General features: G+C 40.5%; 1 protein-coding gene across 2 annotated transcripts; it reads right to left on the reverse strand.

The window, feature by feature from the left end:
- Positions 1–9,046: 9,046 nt before the first annotated feature.
- On the reverse strand, positions 9,047–16,845 carry LOC120473534 (uncharacterized). Of its 2 annotated transcripts, none has more exons than XR_016148019.1 (2): positions 9,823–16,845; positions 9,047–9,736 (listed from the first exon to the last, which is right to left on the reverse strand). XR_016148019.1 is itself a non-coding variant. In XM_089124310.1 (2 exons), the coding sequence occupies exon 2, from the start codon at positions 16,124–16,126 to the stop codon at positions 10,208–10,210; it is 5,919 nt and encodes a 1,972-aa protein (XP_088980436.1). In that variant the 5' UTR covers positions 16,127–16,383; positions 16,470–16,845; the 3' UTR covers positions 9,048–10,207. The 2 variants fall into 2 exon arrangements, 1 of the variants encoding a protein (XP_088980436.1); XM_089124310.1 differs by having other exon boundaries at positions 9,048–16,383; positions 16,470–16,845.
- Positions 16,846–18,930: the final 2,085 nt, after the last annotated feature.

The raw sequence follows: 18,930 nt of genomic DNA on the forward strand, positions 1-18,930 counted from the left end.
ACGTTCAGCCAGAGCTTCCAGAGCCTCCTTCCAGAGCCTCGCCACGTTCAGCCAGAGCTTCCAGAGCCTCCTTCCAGAGCCTCGCCACGTTCAGCCAGAGCTTCCAGAGCCTCCTTCCAGAGCCTCGCCACGTTCAGCCAGAGCTTCCAGAGCCTCCTTCCAGAGCCTCGCCACGTTCAGCCAGAGCTTCCAGAGCCTCCTTCCAGAGCCTCGCCACGTTCAGCCAGAGCTTCCAGAGCCTCCTTCCAGAGCCTCGCCACGTTCAGCCAGAGCTTCCAGAGCCTCCTTCCAGAGCCTCGCCACGTTCAGCCAGAGCTTCCAGAGCCTCCTTCCAGAGCCTCGCCACGTTCAGCCAGAGCTTCCAGAGCCTCCTTCCAGAGCCTCGCCACGTTCAGCCAGAGCTTCCAGAGCCTCGCCACGTTCAGCCAGAGCTTCCAGAGCCTCGCCACGTTCAACCAGAGCTTCCAGAGCCTCGCCACATTCAGCCAGAGACGCTTCACGTCACTTCTGCCGAGCCAGAGACGCTTCACGTCACTTCTGCCGAGCCAGAGACGCTTCACGTCACTTCTGCCGAGCCAGAGACGCTTCACGTCACTTCTGCCGAGCCAGAGACGCTTCACGTCACTTCTGCCGAGCCAGAGACGCTTCACGTCACTTCACGTCACTTCTGCCGAGCCAGAGACGCTTCACGTCACTTCTGCCCAGCCAGAGACGCTTCACGTCACTTCTCCCCAGCCAGAGATGCTTCACGTCACTTCTGCCCAGCCAGAGACGCTTCACGTCACTTCTGCCCAGCCAGAGACGCTTCACGTCACTTCTGCCCAGCCAGAGACGCTTCACGTCACCTTTGCCCAGCCAGAGACACTTCAAGATGGCCGTCTCCAAGCCTGTGTCTAAGGACAAGATGGCCCCCTCCAAACCAGTGTCTAAAGACAAGATGGCTGTTTCAGAGACTGTTCACGTGCCTTCTACCAAGCCAGTGTCTATGGACAAGATGGCCATTTCAGAGAATGTTCACGTTCCTTCTGCCGATCCAGAGACTGTTCACGTCACTTCCATTGAGCCAGTGTCTACAGACAAGATGGCCGTTTCAGAGACTGTTCACGTTCCTTCTGCTGATCCAGTGTCTACGGGCAAGATGGCCGTTTCAGAGTGTGTGTGTCTGCTCCCGAGTCAGTGTCCATGTCTGTTTCCATTTTTGATCCTGAGCCAGTTCCTGAACAGGTTCCTGTTCCTGAGCCACCATGGTCTCCACCGCCTTGGCCGCCCGAGGGGTCTCCACCACCCTGGTCGCCTGCACAGCCTACTGCGCCCTGGTCGCCAGCATAGCCTTCTTCACCCTGGTCATCTGCTCCGCCCTGGTCGCATGCATGGCTTGGTTCACCCTGGTCCTGTTCCCCTGCAAAGACTTGGCCCTCCTTCCCTCCCCCAGGACCACCTCTGCGTCACCACCCTCCTGAACTTGTGTTTTGGTTTTTGTTTTGGGTGTTACACTAGGAGCGTCTGGAAGCCGCTCTTTGGGGGAGGGCTATGTCACGGTGTGGGTTTATCTTGTCATGTTTAGTGGTTCCCTGTCTGTCTATTAGTCTTCACAGGTGTTTCCCATTAACCACGCCCCCTTGTTATCCCATCTAGATCGTTTGTCCTTGTATTAAGCCCTGTGTTTCAGTCCAGTCTTTGTGAGTTGTTGTACATGTTATTTTGCTTGTAGCCTTGTCCCTGTCCTGAGTTCCTGAGAATTACCTGTTTGTTTTGGATTACCTGTTTTGTTAAATTAAATTGTACTTGCTTTTGGATCCTACTTCCTCCTTTCCTGCTGCTTCGTAACACACTTAGTCCTAAAGCATTTGGAGGACCCGAAGGCTTATGCACGATTACTTTTTATAGATTTTAGTTCGGCCTTCAACACGATTCAGCCAGTTATTTTACTTGAGACACTTAAAAATATGGGTGTAAGCTCTTTTATCGTTAAATGGTATTACTCTTTTTTTACCTAATAGGACACAATGTTAAAGTACATCAGGCAGTCTCAGACCCCAAATCCATCAGTACAGGGGCACCACAGGGTTGTGTGAGCTCCCCTGTCCTTTTTACTATTTATACTAATGAATGTGTGAGTAAACATCCACACAATTACATTGTTAAATTTTCTGATGATACTGCTATTCTTAGCTTATTGTATCAAGACCAAGACACAGTCTCCTACCATTCAGAAATAAAACAGTTTGTGGACTGGTGTGATGCTCACCATTTAATGGTTAAAGTCCCCTTGAAATCAAAATTGAACCTATTTACTTTGTTAGCGCATATTACTAGTCTTGTGGTGAACAATTAATCCGTGCAAGTGAATATATATTAAAAAAATGTTTTACCTTAGTAATCTTTAATCAAAATCTGAAAAGTTACTTCTGGTCTGGAACGGTTTCTTTTTCTGATGACGTAGGTTTCACAGTTTGGGTGGGGAAACACTGAACCACTCCCCTCAAACCGTTAGTTTGCTATGAGCGAGAGATGGAGAGGAGGAGCGCTAGAGTAAAACCCTGCCCTCTGTTCAATATTCCGTTCCGCTTGGAAATACTTCACAGCACTGGAGAAAAATCGTTTGCAACTTCCGGTTCACGGGGACTTTAATGTCACTAAAACAGAGGAGATGATATTTGACCCAAGATCAATCTGTGAACCTAACCCTGTACTTATTCACAATTCACCTATATGTCAGGTTACGTCATGTAAATATCTGGGTGTTTTTATTGATTGTTCACTTACCTAGCACATTCATGTTGAATATCTTTGCACCAGGTTGCAACAAAGGATGTACTTTTTAAGAAGGCTAAGATTGTATGGTGTCAATAGCAAACTCCTGTTTCTGTTTTTTTAAAATGATTTTAGAGAGTGTGGTATGGTAGCATGCAGACCTGGCATGGGAATCTTTCAGTTCAGCTTAAATCTAAGTTAGGGCGTCTGATCAGTACAGCTTTTAGAATTTTAGGGTACCAAGAACCGTGCTACCTATAGTCACTGTACGAAAAATCTGTGCTCGGGGAGGCACATAAGATTCGGGATGACCCAACTCACATTCTTAATAAGGAACTAGAATTGTTACCCTCAGGTAAACGATTTAGAATGCCGAAATGCAGGCTAAATAGGTATAAAAACTTATTCACGCCAGCCGCTATTAAGATGCTAAACAGTAACAAATGACTGTTACCTAAATGTACACTTTTTATTCTCACTGACTAGCAGAGGTGTTAAACAGAACAAAAATAAATAAATAAACTAACTGAAAGGAGTAGTTCACTTTAAAAAACTTTTGCTGATAATTTACTCACCCCTATGTCATCCAAGATGTCCATGTGTTTCTTTCTTCAGTTGAAAAGAAATTAAGGTTCTCCTTAAGGAAATCCTGTCTGTACCATTAATAATCTTTTTTTTATGCAAACACAGTGTGCAATGTTTTTATAGTTGTTTTATGACACTGTCTAGATCTATAACAATTAAGTTGATAGGCGTATGTCAATGGATAGACGTTAACTCGTGTCAGTATCAAATCAACAGAAACGCCAGTCATCCACATAAATGATCTACTATATAATTGCACTGTAACACGGACACCTTAAAATAACTTATTTCTTTTTTGAAACCAGTGATTAATAACTTGCACAAATATTATTGCAATAAATGTTTATTTATATATAAACTTCATATACAATATTATTCAAAGTGCTTAACATTGGCATAATACATAAAGACAGAGAAAGACAAGCACATTTAATAGATCTAATTTAAAATCAACATACAAATTACACAAAAATAATAAATAAGTAATATATAAGTGGATTAAAACAAATAAATAGAATATATATCTTCTGAAAGTCTTCTGAACATTGTAACACTCATATGTGCTTTATTCTTAAAAACAACTGCATAGTGACCACTTATGAGATTAGATTGTCACACTTTAAAGAATTAATTAAAGGCCCATTAAAGAATTATTTATTTGATACCAGTTTATGACCAACTTTATGTGGTAGAATGGGAATGAGATTTTAATTTAAAAAGTCTCCAGTAAAAAATGCTTATTACTGTCCTCTTTATTGCTTTTTTTGTTTTAATAAGAGGCTTTTAAATCACAGCTTTTTTTTGTTCTTTTTTTGCTTATTCAACTGTAAGGGTGAACCCACATACCGTTCCCATCGTCATTGCCGAGAGCTATTTGACAAGTTCAGTTCAGACAAGTTTGACAAATGCATTTTACAAATACACATGCTCTAATGATAATCTCATTTACATTTACATTTAGTCATTTAGCAGATGCTTTTATCCAAAGCGAATTATATCTGAGGACTAAATCAAACAAGACATTGTGGAGAGGCAATAACAATGCAAGAAGTGCTCATATAAAGTTCAAACATTGCTCAGAGTAGTATAAGGCAAGTAAGGATTTTTTTTCATATGATATCTGTGTAAAGTCAAATGCTGGCAAAAAACATGTCTGTCCCATATGGGTGAAAAAAAAAAAAAAAAAAAAAAAAAAAACATGAATCTGCCTCACCCAGAATCTCTCGGCATATGGAGTGTACATTATGTAGACATAATGAAGTACAGAATGTGCAGGTGTCATTTGACTCAGGCATAATTAATCGAGATAACAGCAGAAAAGCAGATGGGAAATAATTAGCATAGCTGCTGTTCAATTAAGTGCATAACTGAAACATCAAACAACTGGTTCAGAATAGGTTCATTTAACAATGTCTCTGGCACCATATGAATGCAATAATTCAAAACTATAATGCATAAAATGACAACTTTAACCTGTAAAACATGACACATTAAGACAAAGACAAATGACATTTTGATGTAAAGGAAAATTAAAAGCTACTAGAGCAATTCTTGAACAAACTGTCTTTCTAATGGTGTTGTTATGGATCCGCCAATGACAGGCAGGAGCAATTGGTATTTAATACATCACACATATTGAAAGCATCTTTGTCTGTTTGTACATTACTACAAATGCAAGAAAAAAATTACATAAAGGGATCTAGATGAATGTGCTTATTGAATTCAATTAATTTTAATTTCATGACTAAATTCCATTTGCTTTTTTGCCATTTAACATGATAATAAAACCTACTGTACACCCTACAGTTTAACTAGAGCCCCTAGTCAAACAATAAACATGCAAATAGTGATTATCAGAAAAAAACATTGTGACAACATAGTGAGAAGATGCCTATTTTGGGGTGTGTATTTGCATTTAAGTTGCATTGTTCTGTTGGGACTTGGGAGGAATTTCTTCTCTTGTGTGACATTACCTGTTCCCTTTCGTTGTCAGTATCGAGTTCTATAGTGATGACGAATGGGGTTTTGCTTAGATGCAAAATGAACCAATGGCAAAGAAATGCCATGGGTCTGCGGAATTTGCATGGGACCCCGAGCCCTGAGTCCCTCCAGAACTGCTGACGTCGACGCCAGTGTCTATTACCTGCGCGTTAGATAGGTGCCTACGTGTGCGGAGAGGTTTCTCCGTGTGCCTCTGTGTGGTTTCCCCTCTGGGCGACCCCCACTGTGTATTTTCACTGTAAGCCTCTCTGAGGATGAATCTTTCCCTTGGCAAGCCACCTTGCTACCCCTGGGGTTGAAATATTCCACCTTCGCCTGGACACCCTAGTGTTCTCCATATGCAGGTCCAGGTCATATGTGTATTCTGTAAGTCCTCCCTTTAGGCAGACACTGATTGCATATTTCCACTAAGATATGCTTCCCAGTGTACCTCGGTATTCCTGTGTTAAGTAGGAGTCCTTTCTTTGTGTTAGTCTCACGGCAGGGAGCTCCAATTTTCCCATGGCACTGGAAGACAGTGAAGGTGGTGTGATTAGACTGAAACCCCATTCGTTGTCATGACGGAACTCGTAGTGACAATGAAAGGGAACTTCCGTCTTCCTGTCACTTCCGCTGATATTTGTAATGCAAAATGTTGATCATAAATCTCTCTCTTATTATTTTCATAACTCTGTGATGGTTTTCGGCTTGGGTGAGGAAAGGTGAAATAGATTTTGATTTAAAATCATTTTCCCTTTCTCCTTCCACTCAGGTTTTTTTATCATTGTAAAAAGACAGAACTGCTTTTGATTGCGACTTCTTTCAGTTCTTTTAAGTTCAATATGGCGAGTACTGCCAAACCTACTCGCCTTTATACCATTCACCTGTGAACACATGGATTGGAACACACTAATGCAATCCTTCATCTCTCCTTCTCCTCGGAAAGTGCATTAAATGTTGTATAGTTCCTTTGGATTCAGATGAATGTGATTCTATCTCAAAGTGCAAATATCCTCATCCAAACTACTGGAGAGAGTAAATCGATCAAGAAATGGGACACGAAAAGAACTGCCAGCATTCTTAGTCTTATGAATAGTTTGCCCAACACTGACAGTAATTATTTAGGAATAAATGGTCAAAATTTACATATGTTTAATTAATTATAATTTTTTGTGTGTATGTGTAGATATCCACAAAGCACAGCTCTTTACACCCTAATTAGTCTGATGAAAAGCAGATAAATGCCATTTGGATTCCACAGGAGAAGACTGGAGAATAGAGCTTGTGTCTGGAATGTGGGAAGTGTTAACAGTAACAAATATTATCTTAAGGAAATGCTGTAAACGAAATGTCTGTTAGGGGTGAGGACAGGGTGGTGTTGGCTACACCCACAAATATGTTATACATATTTTACATATTATTCTTCAATTATTATGGACAAATGCCAGCAGTGCTAAGTCAGACGAACGGCATGCTTTAAGCCTGTTTTCTTTCAGTCAACTGTGAAGACTAACCACACCTTTCATTAACTGTGAGTACAGAACGGGTATATGATGGATTCTGTCGGATGCCTCACTGGAGTGCTTCATCAAACTTCTAAAGCCAAGTACAAATATTTGATAAAGCCAATCTTGTCAATGCCAAGCCAATGTTCTATTGTTTTGGCATTGAAGAAATTGACATTTCATTCTGTGTAAGCTGAAGAACAATAAGTAGCACACCTATAACCCCATATTTTAGATAAATTATGCTGCTACAAGGCCAACATCAGTCAGTTAACAGGCCCTTTAGTGGAAGGACCCCAATCAGAGAAGCATCTAAAATAAACTAGTACAACACAAGAAGACCATTGAGAAGTTTTCAAATCAATAGACTCAACAAAATTTGTGTGTTACGCAAGCTTACGGTAGTATTCTCCCATAGCACACTGTGGTAGTAGCGATCTATTTTTGTCATAATTATAATAACTCTTGATCACAACTAATTGTACTATATTATAATACAGTATATTGTATTGTATATCATTAACTATTGTTAACATAACATTTAAAAAAATAAAAGGTTAGTAATGAATTCCAGAAGCTCTAAATTCCACCTAAGACCACCTAAAGGTGGATCATATCTTTGTACTGTTGTGTGATTCATTAATCAAGTATTTATTTAACTTAGTTATTAATGTTTTCACATTTTCCATACACTGCATTGCACCTGAAGCTGTGGTGGCCACTGAGGCTAAATGCAGAAGCAGTGGTGTATTTAAAGGGTCATGAACATGACCCTTTTATTACTACATTTATTAGCCTACAGTAATCGTAATTCTATTTAAACATATTATACATGTAGGCTACATGTATAATTATAATGTCATTATAAATATATATAGGTTTATATAGATACTATAAATGCATTTGAAAATGATACATTTTCCGCTTAAAAAAATCGTTCAGTGCATAGCCTAGACCTACGTGCCCCCTGAACCCTCATAATAAATATGGCTCTGCAGAGGTGGATGACTTCTCATTTTAGACACATACACCTCTGAATGGATAGAAAACTCCTCCTCGGGATACCGCATCATTCGCAAGACGCAACTTGGATTGGTTGTCAACCAAACAAAGGCCACCATCTCCGAGACAGAGAGAGAGAGAGAGAGAGAGAGAGAGAGAAAGAGAAAACACACTACAATTTGGATCATAGACTGTTTAGATGTGTCCGTGGTTGATGGCAAACCAACCATCCAGAACCAGAGTCTGGCCCTGGCAGCATAGTGGGGAAACATATTCAACACCCTTGGACTTTTGCACCACGAAAACAAACATGTGCGTCCCATGATTGCCTCTCTCATCTACTATGTGATGTCACAGTTTGACATGTCTGTCATTGGAAAGATCCACGTAGTGAATAATTGAGAGACCGTTGTCTTCTCATGTTATGAAAACTCAGTCTCATTAATAATTTTGAGACACCAATGAGTCATCAACGCACTCACAGTGCACGGCCACGTCACAGCCGGTGATGTGGACATGATGATTTTACCTGGAACACGAAATTAAATCTAACAGATGCTAACATAACGTCTTCAATGGTGTTCAACACAAATACCTCTGTTAAAATCTCAGAAAATTTGGTTTGGGGTTTCATGACCCTTTAAGTAGCTAAATTGCATTCAAACATCAGCAGAATACAATTTTCCGTTAATTTAGATTGATAGACACATAGAAAATTTCATCAAGAGAGGCAAAAGTCAAGTTTCTTCCCCCTCCCGTGATAGTTTCATTTATATTCATCTTGAATGACGCTGCTGTCAAAGGAGATAACTAATGAATGTTAATGTTTGGTTTGGGCATAGTGGAATAAAGGCCATGTATGACACTGCTGAGCAGCTTAGTGTTGTGCATGTAAAGGCAGACTTGTGATGTTTGTCAACGTGTTTCAGAAATTATGGAAAATGGCTTAAGGTTTTAGTTACATACAATTGTAAAACAATTGTAAAGTTACACAATTGAAGGAACATGTAACTTTTAATCTCTTAAAAAGTTAATAATAAAAATAGTTAATAATAAATGAATTTGTTATTATTTTACAACATGTTGGTGCAGTTTTTATAGCTCTTTATAAACTTTAAACTCTTACAGGATGAATATTGGAGTCCAAACATCATTGGGTCCCATTGACTTTCATTGTATTGTTCAAAATATCTTTTATTATGTTCCACAGAAGACATACAGGTTTTTAAGGATAAGAGGGTAAATAAATGACAACTGGATTATTTCTCTCTTTTTTTAAAAAACTCCTTTAATGGTCTACTCTAGTCCTTTAATATCAAAAGGGGATAGACATTTTTCCAGCTCGTTTTGAAATAGGTAGAATTTTGACATTCTTCAACGGGGGTCCTGTTTCCAGATCAGGATGCTCTTTGCATAGTACGCAAGTCTCTCTCTTGCTCTCCTCGTCGTGCGCGCGATACGAAGTTTGGACTTTGGAACACAGTCTCGCATCCGCGCTCGCTCTAGATTCCGGGAGATTTTAACTAATTTGCGGTATAACTAGTCAATCACAAATGTGGCTCAACGGTTAGATTTATAGATAAACTCATCTTTGACCGACGGGATTGACACTTCAGCGCGAGAAATCGGGGGTGTGTCGTGTGAGCGTGTCTGAGAGTTGGCAGCTCGGCTGCTCTCTCCCGCGCTCTAGTCGTCTCTCGAGTGGGGGTTCAATCTTCAGCTGTGTCTGAAACCGCTCACTCGTTCACTCATTCACTAATCCCTATATAGTTTATGGCATTTGAGTGCACTATGTAGCAGACCCCTCTCGAATGATGGACACTTCTTTACTGATGTCAATGAAGTTTTTTATTGAGTCTGTTTCACTTCTTTATGCTTTCAATAAATCACATCACCAATCACCGTAAGAGCTGAATAAAGTACAAAAACACGCATTAACAACACGCATTAAACTCTCTCAACGTCATATTATCAACAACATAAGTAAAATACAGACCTTGTGCCTTTTCCGAGGGGGTGCATATACCATTAAACTTCGTTAAACTTGATAAACAGTACAACTGCGCGAAGCGCGTGCTTTCTCTTAGCTCTTTCCACTATAACTCGCGCTCTCCCCTTACTTCCTTTTACTTCCTTTTCCCCCGAAGCCCGCAGAACATGTCAAAATAAAAGTCCCACTTAATAGATTTTGTAAATCTAATTTAAACTAAACAGGACTATAAAAATATATACAAAAATGTACTAGAAAAATTATCAAAGTCTGTTACACTCCCACCAAATTATAAATGTTATATCAACATGCATAATTTTCAAGAATAAGTAATCACATTTCACTTATAAAGACCTTTGTGAGTGCATGTAAAGTCTCTTTGAAGATGTTTTTAATCCGCTTCCAATAATAAAACCAACTTCTGAGCTGGCCTCTCAACTACTGAGACCTTGTTCAATCGTTCTCCTTTCTTGTTCAGTGTTTTGTCACCAAGTGTCAATGTAACTTTCCTTACTAACCCATCTTGGCTAGTTACAGTGTCTATGATCCGACCTAATCTCCATACATTCCTTGGAAGGTTTTCATCCATATCCATGACAACATCACCAATCTGAAAGTTCCTTTTCGGAGCATGCCAGCGTTGTCTTATAGCAATGTTGTGGAGATACTCCTTTTTCCATCTACTCCAGAATTGCTCAGTAAGGTACTGTACCCGTCTCCATCTCTTTCTCCCATAGATATCTTCTCTTATGAACTTTCCTGGTGGTGGTAAGACTGTGGTGGCTTTCATAGTAATCAAATGGTTAGGTGTGAGCGGTTCCAAGCTTTTGGGGTCGTTCAAGTTATCCACAGTAAGAGGACGACTGTTAACTATTGCCATGGCTTCGTAAAACAATGTGCGCAGTGAAGCATCACTGAGCCTGCCTGATGCGAGGGAAGCTGTAGCATTAAGAACACTCCTTACAGTTTTGATTTGACGCTCCCATACACCACCAGCATGACTGGAATGAGGGGGATTCAAAACAAAATCACACTGTTTATCTGCAAGAAAAGCAGTAAGCCTTTCTGGATCAAGTTGCTTTAATGCGGAGTTCAGTTCGTTCTTAGCACCAACGAAATTGGTACCTTGGTCGCATCTAATCTGCCGTACTGTGCCTCTGACAGCAATGAAGCATCGTAAACTGTTGATGAAAGCATCCGTGGACATATCCTCCAACATTTCGATATGAACGGCTCTTGAACAAAAGCAAGTTAGAATCAGACCGTACCTTTTGTGCTGTTTTCTTCCTTCTTTAGTCATGAACGGACCGAAGCAATCCATACCACAATACACAAACGGTGGGGAAGACTCTACACGTTCTACAGGAAGATCACTCATCCGTTGTCCTTCAGCAGATTTTCTCAACTTTCTACAAGTTACACAATTGTGAATGTAAGATGTGACAACTCTGTTCATTCCAGGTATCCAATAGCCTGAAGATCTGATAGCATTAATCGTGAAACCTTTCCCTTGATGCTTAACACTTTCATGATGGTGTGCAATTATCAGCTTAGTTACATGATGTTCTTTGGGAAGAATCAGTGGGTGCTTGAACACATGAGTGCATGACGAGTGACTTAATCTTCCTCCCACCTTAATCATACCGTCCGTATCTATGAAGGTGTCTAGATGATGAAGTCTGTTATGACATGGAAGCTGTTTACCTTGACTCAGGACATCCACTTCTTTCTGATAAACTTGTTTCTGCACTCCTTTTAGAATCAAGCATCTAGCTTGTTCTTGTTCACTCACTGATGCTGGTGAATTAGACTTATTCTTCTTAACCCTTCTCAGAAGACGTGCAATGGCCTTGACAGCATTAGACCAGGATGAAAATTTAGACAAATGGTCCACGAGATCTTTACTTTCTGTGGTTTCTGTATGAAAGGTCTGCGTCTTTCTGACTTCTGGATCACCTACTGGAAGTTCCGGTACAACATCTGAACTCACTATTTCTTTCTTCCACAGGAAAGACGGACCTGAAAACCAGTTAGATGAGAGCAATTCATGTATTGTTCTACCTCTTGAAGCATTGTCTGCAGGGTTATCATCTGTTGAGACGTACAGCCACTGTTTGGGCGCTGTGCTTTGACGTATCTTTTGAATTCTGTTGGCTACGAACGTATGAAAACGACGAGCATCATTATTTATGTACCCTAAGACAACTTTTGAGTCAGTCCAAAAGAATTCATCGACATTGGTGAGGTCAAGCTCCTCTCTGAGCATATTGCTCATTTTGACTGATACCACAGCAGCCGTCAACTCTAATCTTGGTATTGTAGTGATCTTTACAGGAGTAACCCGGGCTTTACCAACGAGAAAAGTGCAATGAATCTCATCCTTCTCACTGATCATTCTCAGATACGAACACTGACCGTAACCACAGGTACTTGCATCAGAGAAATGATGTATCTCTGTTTTCACAATCTTGCCGAAATTAGCAGGTACATAACATCGTGGTATGTCAACCTTTTCCAGATTGACAAAGTCATTCTGCCATTTCTCCCACCATGGGCTGAGAGCAAGAGACAGTGGATCATCCCAGCTTGTGCCCTTGCGACACATTTCTTGTAAGATCCTCTTACCATTGAGAACATAAGGAGCTACAAAGCCCAAAGGATCATATATTGAGGCAACAGTTGACAATATGCCACGACGTGTTGTAGGTTGACCTTTTAATGGGATGTGGAATCTGAAGCTATCACTCTCTATGTTCCAGTGAATACCCAAAGTTCTCTCAAGTGGCATGTGACCGAAGGTAAGATCCTTTGTCTCGAAGTTTACAGCACGTTCTGATGCTGGTATGCTCTGTAGCACAGTGCGGTCATTGGACACAAATTTGTGAAGTCGTAGACCTCCTTTTGCACACAACTCTCGTGTCTCCTTTGTTAGCTGAATAGCCTGTTCCACTGTTTCGACGCTTGTGACTCCATCATCAACGTAAAAGTCTCTTATGATGAACTGAGCGGCTAATGAGTGAGACTGACAATGCTCACTGGCTAAATGTCTTAGTCCATAATTTGCGCACCCAGGTGAAGAAACAGCACCGAAGAGATGAACTTTCATACGGTAATCTTGAAGCGGTGAGTTTGTATCTCCGTTCTGCCACCACAAGAAGCGTAAGTAATCTCTATCATTTTCCTGAACATGGAATTGGTGGAACATTTTTTCTATATCACACGTCACAGCTATGGGGTGCTTTCTGAATCTGACGAGGACTCCTGTGAGATTGTTTATCATGTCTGGCCCAGGTAACAGATGATCGTTGAGACTTGTGCCTTTAAATTTAGCGGAACAATCAAACACGACACGTAGCTTGTCTGGCTTTTTTGGATGGTAAATGCCATGATGAGGTATGTACCACTTTTCACCATCAGTTCCATCATCATTCACTGTTTCTACATCACCTCTTTCAATGATATCATTCATGTACGCAATGTAGTCTGCCTTGTATTTCTCATTTTTACAGAACTTCTTGTTCAAGTGATTGAATCTGACCTTGGCAAGCTCTCTGTTATCAGGTAAGTATGGACGTTGTTTGAACGGGAGAGGCATTTCATAATGTCCCTGTGCATTTCTCTTTATGCCTTCTTTGAGTTTGTCCAAAAACACGATATCATCCTGTGAAATTGTCTTGTCGCCGACAGTGACATCTTTAAAGTCAGACTCAAGCACATGTATGGCATCCACAGGTGTCAGAGCTGGAATCTCCTTTGTGGCTATTCTGTGACAAAGACCAATTGCTGTGGATTCATGAATGCTTGATGTGGAGCTGCCTACGATACTCCAACCTAGATCAGTTAGAATGGCATAGGGTTCTTCTTCTTTACCTAGAATGACTTCTCTAGGAGCTAACACTCTGGGGCAATTGTAACCAATCAGTAACCCTACTTCACAGCCGAGAAGAGGTGACATATCCTTTGAGATTACCTTCAAGTGACTCCAGTTCTTTGCCGTTTCCCTAGTTGGTATGTGGTCACGATTGACAGGAATACACTCTTTGGTGTATAATGGAGGCAGATTGATATGTACTGATGAATTATACCCTCTCACTTGAAGATCAGTGATCCTTTTACTGTTAATGATCATACTGTCTCCCATCAGAGTAGTAAGTTTGAGTTTGATAGGATGAGCATCCACTTGCAGTACTTTACTCACTCCTTCATCAATGAAAGTGGTGTCACTTTGAGTGTCAAGCAAAGCATAGACAAGCTGTTCATTAGATGGATTTTTGACGGACGACACCCATACAGGTACAATCATAGATGTAATGACTGAATGACCTTCTCTTGTGACGTTAAGAGACGTGGCATCAGTAATCTCACTCTCATTGTTCACTGTTGGTTGCTTTCGGTATCCATTATACTCGTAGTTGTAATCATGAAGGCTTGTGGGATGTCTCAATTTGCATACATCACATGTGTGACGACGACGGCATTCCTTAGCAAAGTGACCTGGTTTCATACATCCAAAACAGAGCTTGTTATCTTTGACATACGACCTTCTGTCTTTCAGTGACTTCTCCATTAATTTAGGACACTTACTGAGCTGATGGTTGTCATCTTGACACAACATGCATGACGGTTTTGACTGTGTTTTAGCCACTGTCTGTTTATCACTATTTACTATTGTCTGCGTCTTATAAACAGTAGCCTTGTTTCTTTTGACCTCATTCGAGACTCTTCTCTCCGGAGGTGACTCACGTGAATGAAGAGCGTTCAAAGACGTAATAGGATTACACATTATCTTTGCTTCAATTGAAAGGAACTTTACGAAGTCTTGAAAGCTTGGAAATTCCTTACCGTCCATAAGCGCTGTAGTGACCTGGCGGTTCCACCTGGCGGCTGCCCAGTCAGGAAGTTTCTGTACCAGCTTTTGGTTCTCTTCACAATCGTTCAGTATTTCTAAGCCTTTGACATGCGGTATGGCTTGCAGACATGCATATAAGAAGTCTGAAAATGTTCTCAGACCTTCTGCATCTTTAGACTGTATTTTATGCCACTTAGACAGCTTTTCACGGTATGCTCTTTGAATGATGAAGGGCTGGCCATATCGTTGGTTGAGTTTATTCCAAGCATCTTTGTAAGCTTCTTCATCGCTTCTATAAAAGGTGCCTTCTAGAAATCTGTGCGCTGAACCGCTGACATACTTTTTCAAATAGTAGAGTTTATCAGCTGCAGAGATGCCCTTTCGATCTATAAGTGACATAAATGAGGCTTTCCAGTCTACAAACTGAATCGGGTCTCCATTGAACACTGATGGCTCTGGTATTGGCAATCTGTTGATCGCTATGCTATCCTGAACAGCCTGAGCAAGCTGAGACACTTCACTGAGAGTCGTTGACTGAATAACACTGCATTGTCGTTCTGTTGCAGAGAAGATTTTCCTTTTCTGACTTTCGTGTTCAGACTGCATTGACTGACTCTTAGTCTCTTGCTTTATTTCTTCATCATACGATTTTACTCTGGCTCGAGCGATCTCTATGTCCTTTTCTACCTGTAGCCGTTCTAATTCAAACCTTTGAGTCTCTAGCTCTTGTCTGAGCTGCTCTTCTAGAGTTCTCATTTTTTCCTTTTGCTGTCTTTCCGCTTGCATCATCTTGTATTCAGCCTCTTTCGCAGCCAGCTCTGCCACAGCATCTGCACGCTTGCTTGTACAAGAAGATCTAGAACTGCTGCTGACACTCGTTTGCGAAGTACTGGACCCGTATATGGAATGGGCATAACTATGGGCTAAAAGTTCATGCAGACGTCTCCTTTCTTGTTCTGCATCAAAATCGCCATCTACTATTGCCAACCTTTCCAGTACAATTTTGACTAAATCATTGGTCACAGCTTCACATGCGTCAATTTTACGTCTTAAATCAGTAGCGGGTGTACTATGTTCCCTTATCTCACTGAAGATTTTCATAATACAGTTCTTTTTATCCTCTAGTGAGTCAGCGATTTCAGCAAGCTGCTTATCAGAGATGTCTGACTTTAAATCATGTCTTGCTTTACGCGCAGCAACTTTCCATTGTTCGTACAAAGTGTCAATTCTTTTTTCTTTCTTACAGCACTCATCTTTCTGGTAAGCAAGCATTTTCTCTGAAGGCATATGTGGACGTTCTGAGCGTCGAGGCAATCCTGTACTGTCTTGTGAATGACACGGGATTTCAGTGGCATTTTTCTCTTTATATTTAACTGATCCTTCTCCGTGCTTTTCCTTTACACTTTCTGACTTTGTTTGAAGCGACCTTTCAGAATCTGGGTCTTCAGTTTCAATTTCCATAATCAACTCACTTGTATGGCGTTTCAGCTCTCCATCACGCTGATTCCATCGTGCTGCACTTCATTAACGATCGTCACGTTGCCCCATCCACAAAAGCACGTGCGGCCGAGATGCAAACCAGCGAAGGTGAAGCTCTTACTGTAGCAGACCCCTCTCGAATGATGGACACTTCTTTACTGATGTCAATGAAGTTTTTTATTGAGTCTGTTTCACTTCTTTATGCTTTCAATAAATCACATCACCAATCACCGTAAGAGCTGAATAAAGTACAAAAACACGCATTAACAACACGCATTAAACTCTCTCAACGTCATATTATCAACAACATAAGTAAAATACAGACCTTGTGCCTTTTCCGAGGGGGTGCATATACCATTAAACTTCGTTAAACTTGATAAACAGTACAACTGCGCGAAGCGCGTGCTTTCTCTTAGCTCTTTCCACTATAACTCGCGCTCTCCCCTTACTTCCTTTTACTTCCTTTTCCCCCGAAGCCCGCAGAACATGTCAAAATAAAAGTCCCACTTAATAGATTTTGTAAATCTAATTTAAACTAAACAGGACTATAAAAATATATACAAAAATGTACTAGAAAAATTATCAAAGTCTGTTACACACTATATCTGCAAGGAGTGAACGAGATGAAGTGAGTGAATTCGGACGCTGACGTTTACACTGTGCGTCGGAGAGTTGGAGCTGTCGCAGAAAAGGCTTCGCGCACTAGCGGCGGCAGGATTTTGATTGTAGGTGGGCCTTCAGAAAACTGGATGGGCCCGTCCGTAAGGCAAAAAAAAAAAAAATCCCCTTCATATCCGTTTCAGCGCTTTTCTGCGGCACTGTGGACAGCGACTCAGTAAGCCTATAACTTGATTTATCTCTTTTGAATGTTTAATACACAAAAAGACTGAAACGGAATTATATCTTTGGAGGGTCTCTGTTTCTCTCTCCAGTTACGGGCAGGGAACTGTCCAAAATTATTTAACTGTTTCTAATAAAGTTAGAATGACAGAAGAACTTTATCGACATGAAATAACAGCAGCACTGAATCTGACAGCTGCTAAACAAAAACAGCAGGAAAACGATACAAAATTATTTAACTGTTTTTTTTTATTTATTCAGAATGATAGAAGAACTGTACCAACATGAAATAATTAAATGAACAACATATCTAACCAAAGTGGGGAGCCAGAGCATGCCATGGGAGGCGTGGAGAGTGGTAAAAATTATATGCCTATAATTAGATTAAATAAAAAAGTTAAATTGTTATTATTCTGAAAAAAAGGCCTCGATTACTCTGCAGGTCTTGATGCCCAATTCTAATTTGTTACATTTCTCCGATTTTTTTTTTTTTTACCGTCCGTTTACACGTTCTTTCAACTTTATCCGAGTCATGTGTTTACACTTGCCATATAGCCATATCTAAAAACATCGCGCTTGCTTAAAGGGTGACCATATTTTGATTATCAAAAACCAGGACAATCGGCCCGGCAATGAGATACTCAAATGATACTCGAAGTTTACTCAAAGATGCCTTAATTTCAATAATTTAATAGGGTATGCCTCCGGATATAAATGGTTACATTACAAAATACTATCTATAACCAAAGACCAAATTCAGATAGGCTTCTCAGAGGTTATACTCTACTCAACATGTTTTATTATGACAGGTTTCAAAAATAATGATAGAAATAATGTCTCTTCTGTATTAGAAATAAATAAATAAATAAATAAATAAAAATAAAAAATAGCCTACCTCCAAATTGAACCAAAATAGCTCTCACAAACTTAACAAAAACCTAACTAACAAAAGTTGTTTATATATTTAGGTTTCTTCTTCCTCTTTTCATGTTTTTCTTTTTAAATGGCCCAATGAAAAATAATTAAAACCAGGACATTTTCATCACTTTATAAAAAACAGCCACGACAAGACGTGAAAACAGGACATGTCCTGGGAAAACAGGACGTTTGGTCACCCTAGCTTAAAGGGTTAAATTCTCTTTTTTACAGATGGACGAACGTGAAACATGCTTGATGCTAAATCTGCAATTTATGCGAAGTTCTCCAAACATTACCATGATTTTGAGGAGGAGGACGACGAAAAGTGCCATCATTGCTGCCTGCGCATGGCCGCATGCGCTTCAATTATTGTGTGCGAGAGAAATCTCAGGACTGGTGGAAGCATATTGTGTTTAAATATAGGCTTTAACGAGGAGCAGTGGGTCCGAAATTTTAGGAAGAGCAAGCCAACCTTTTTGATATGTTGATATGCGTCAACGTTTGTCCACAAACATTCACGTTTTCTCTACGGCGTTTTGTCGGGCAATCCATCCCTTTGCAGATGCGCGTCGGCTCTCGTCATTAAACCGCGGAGAAGTGGTCTAAATGCATTGACATCTGATTCATTTCCAATTTATTTCCACATATGAATGAGGCCTGAAACCGATCTCGAAATAGCCGAATGCATGCGTTTTTTTTTCCTGTTTACATGGTCACAAACACATCCGATCTGTCACAGTGTCACATTCATGAGCAAAAAATTATACGTTGGTTACGGGAGGACTTGATGCAGAGAGGGCGGCCGAGCAGGATGGTAACTCTTCATTGAAGTAACCGCGTTACTAAAAATGGCAGGAGTTTCCTCCTCCTGCTCCTCGGAGCGTTTTTTTATTTTTTTATTGCTAAATTTAAATGAAAACAAGCTGCTTTGCTTTTCCATATTACGCTTCATTTTAGCTAATAGCTACCGACTGTTTCTGTCTCATTGAAAATCTTGCGCGCCAACGTCATTCATTTCATTGGATCAC

The sequence above is a fragment of the Pimephales promelas genome, chromosome 20 (genome assembly GCF_988280905.1).
Source record: "Pimephales promelas chromosome 20, fPimPro1.hap1.1, whole genome shotgun sequence".
In the NCBI taxonomy this organism is placed as follows: domain Eukaryota; kingdom Metazoa; phylum Chordata; class Actinopteri; order Cypriniformes; family Leuciscidae; genus Pimephales; species Pimephales promelas.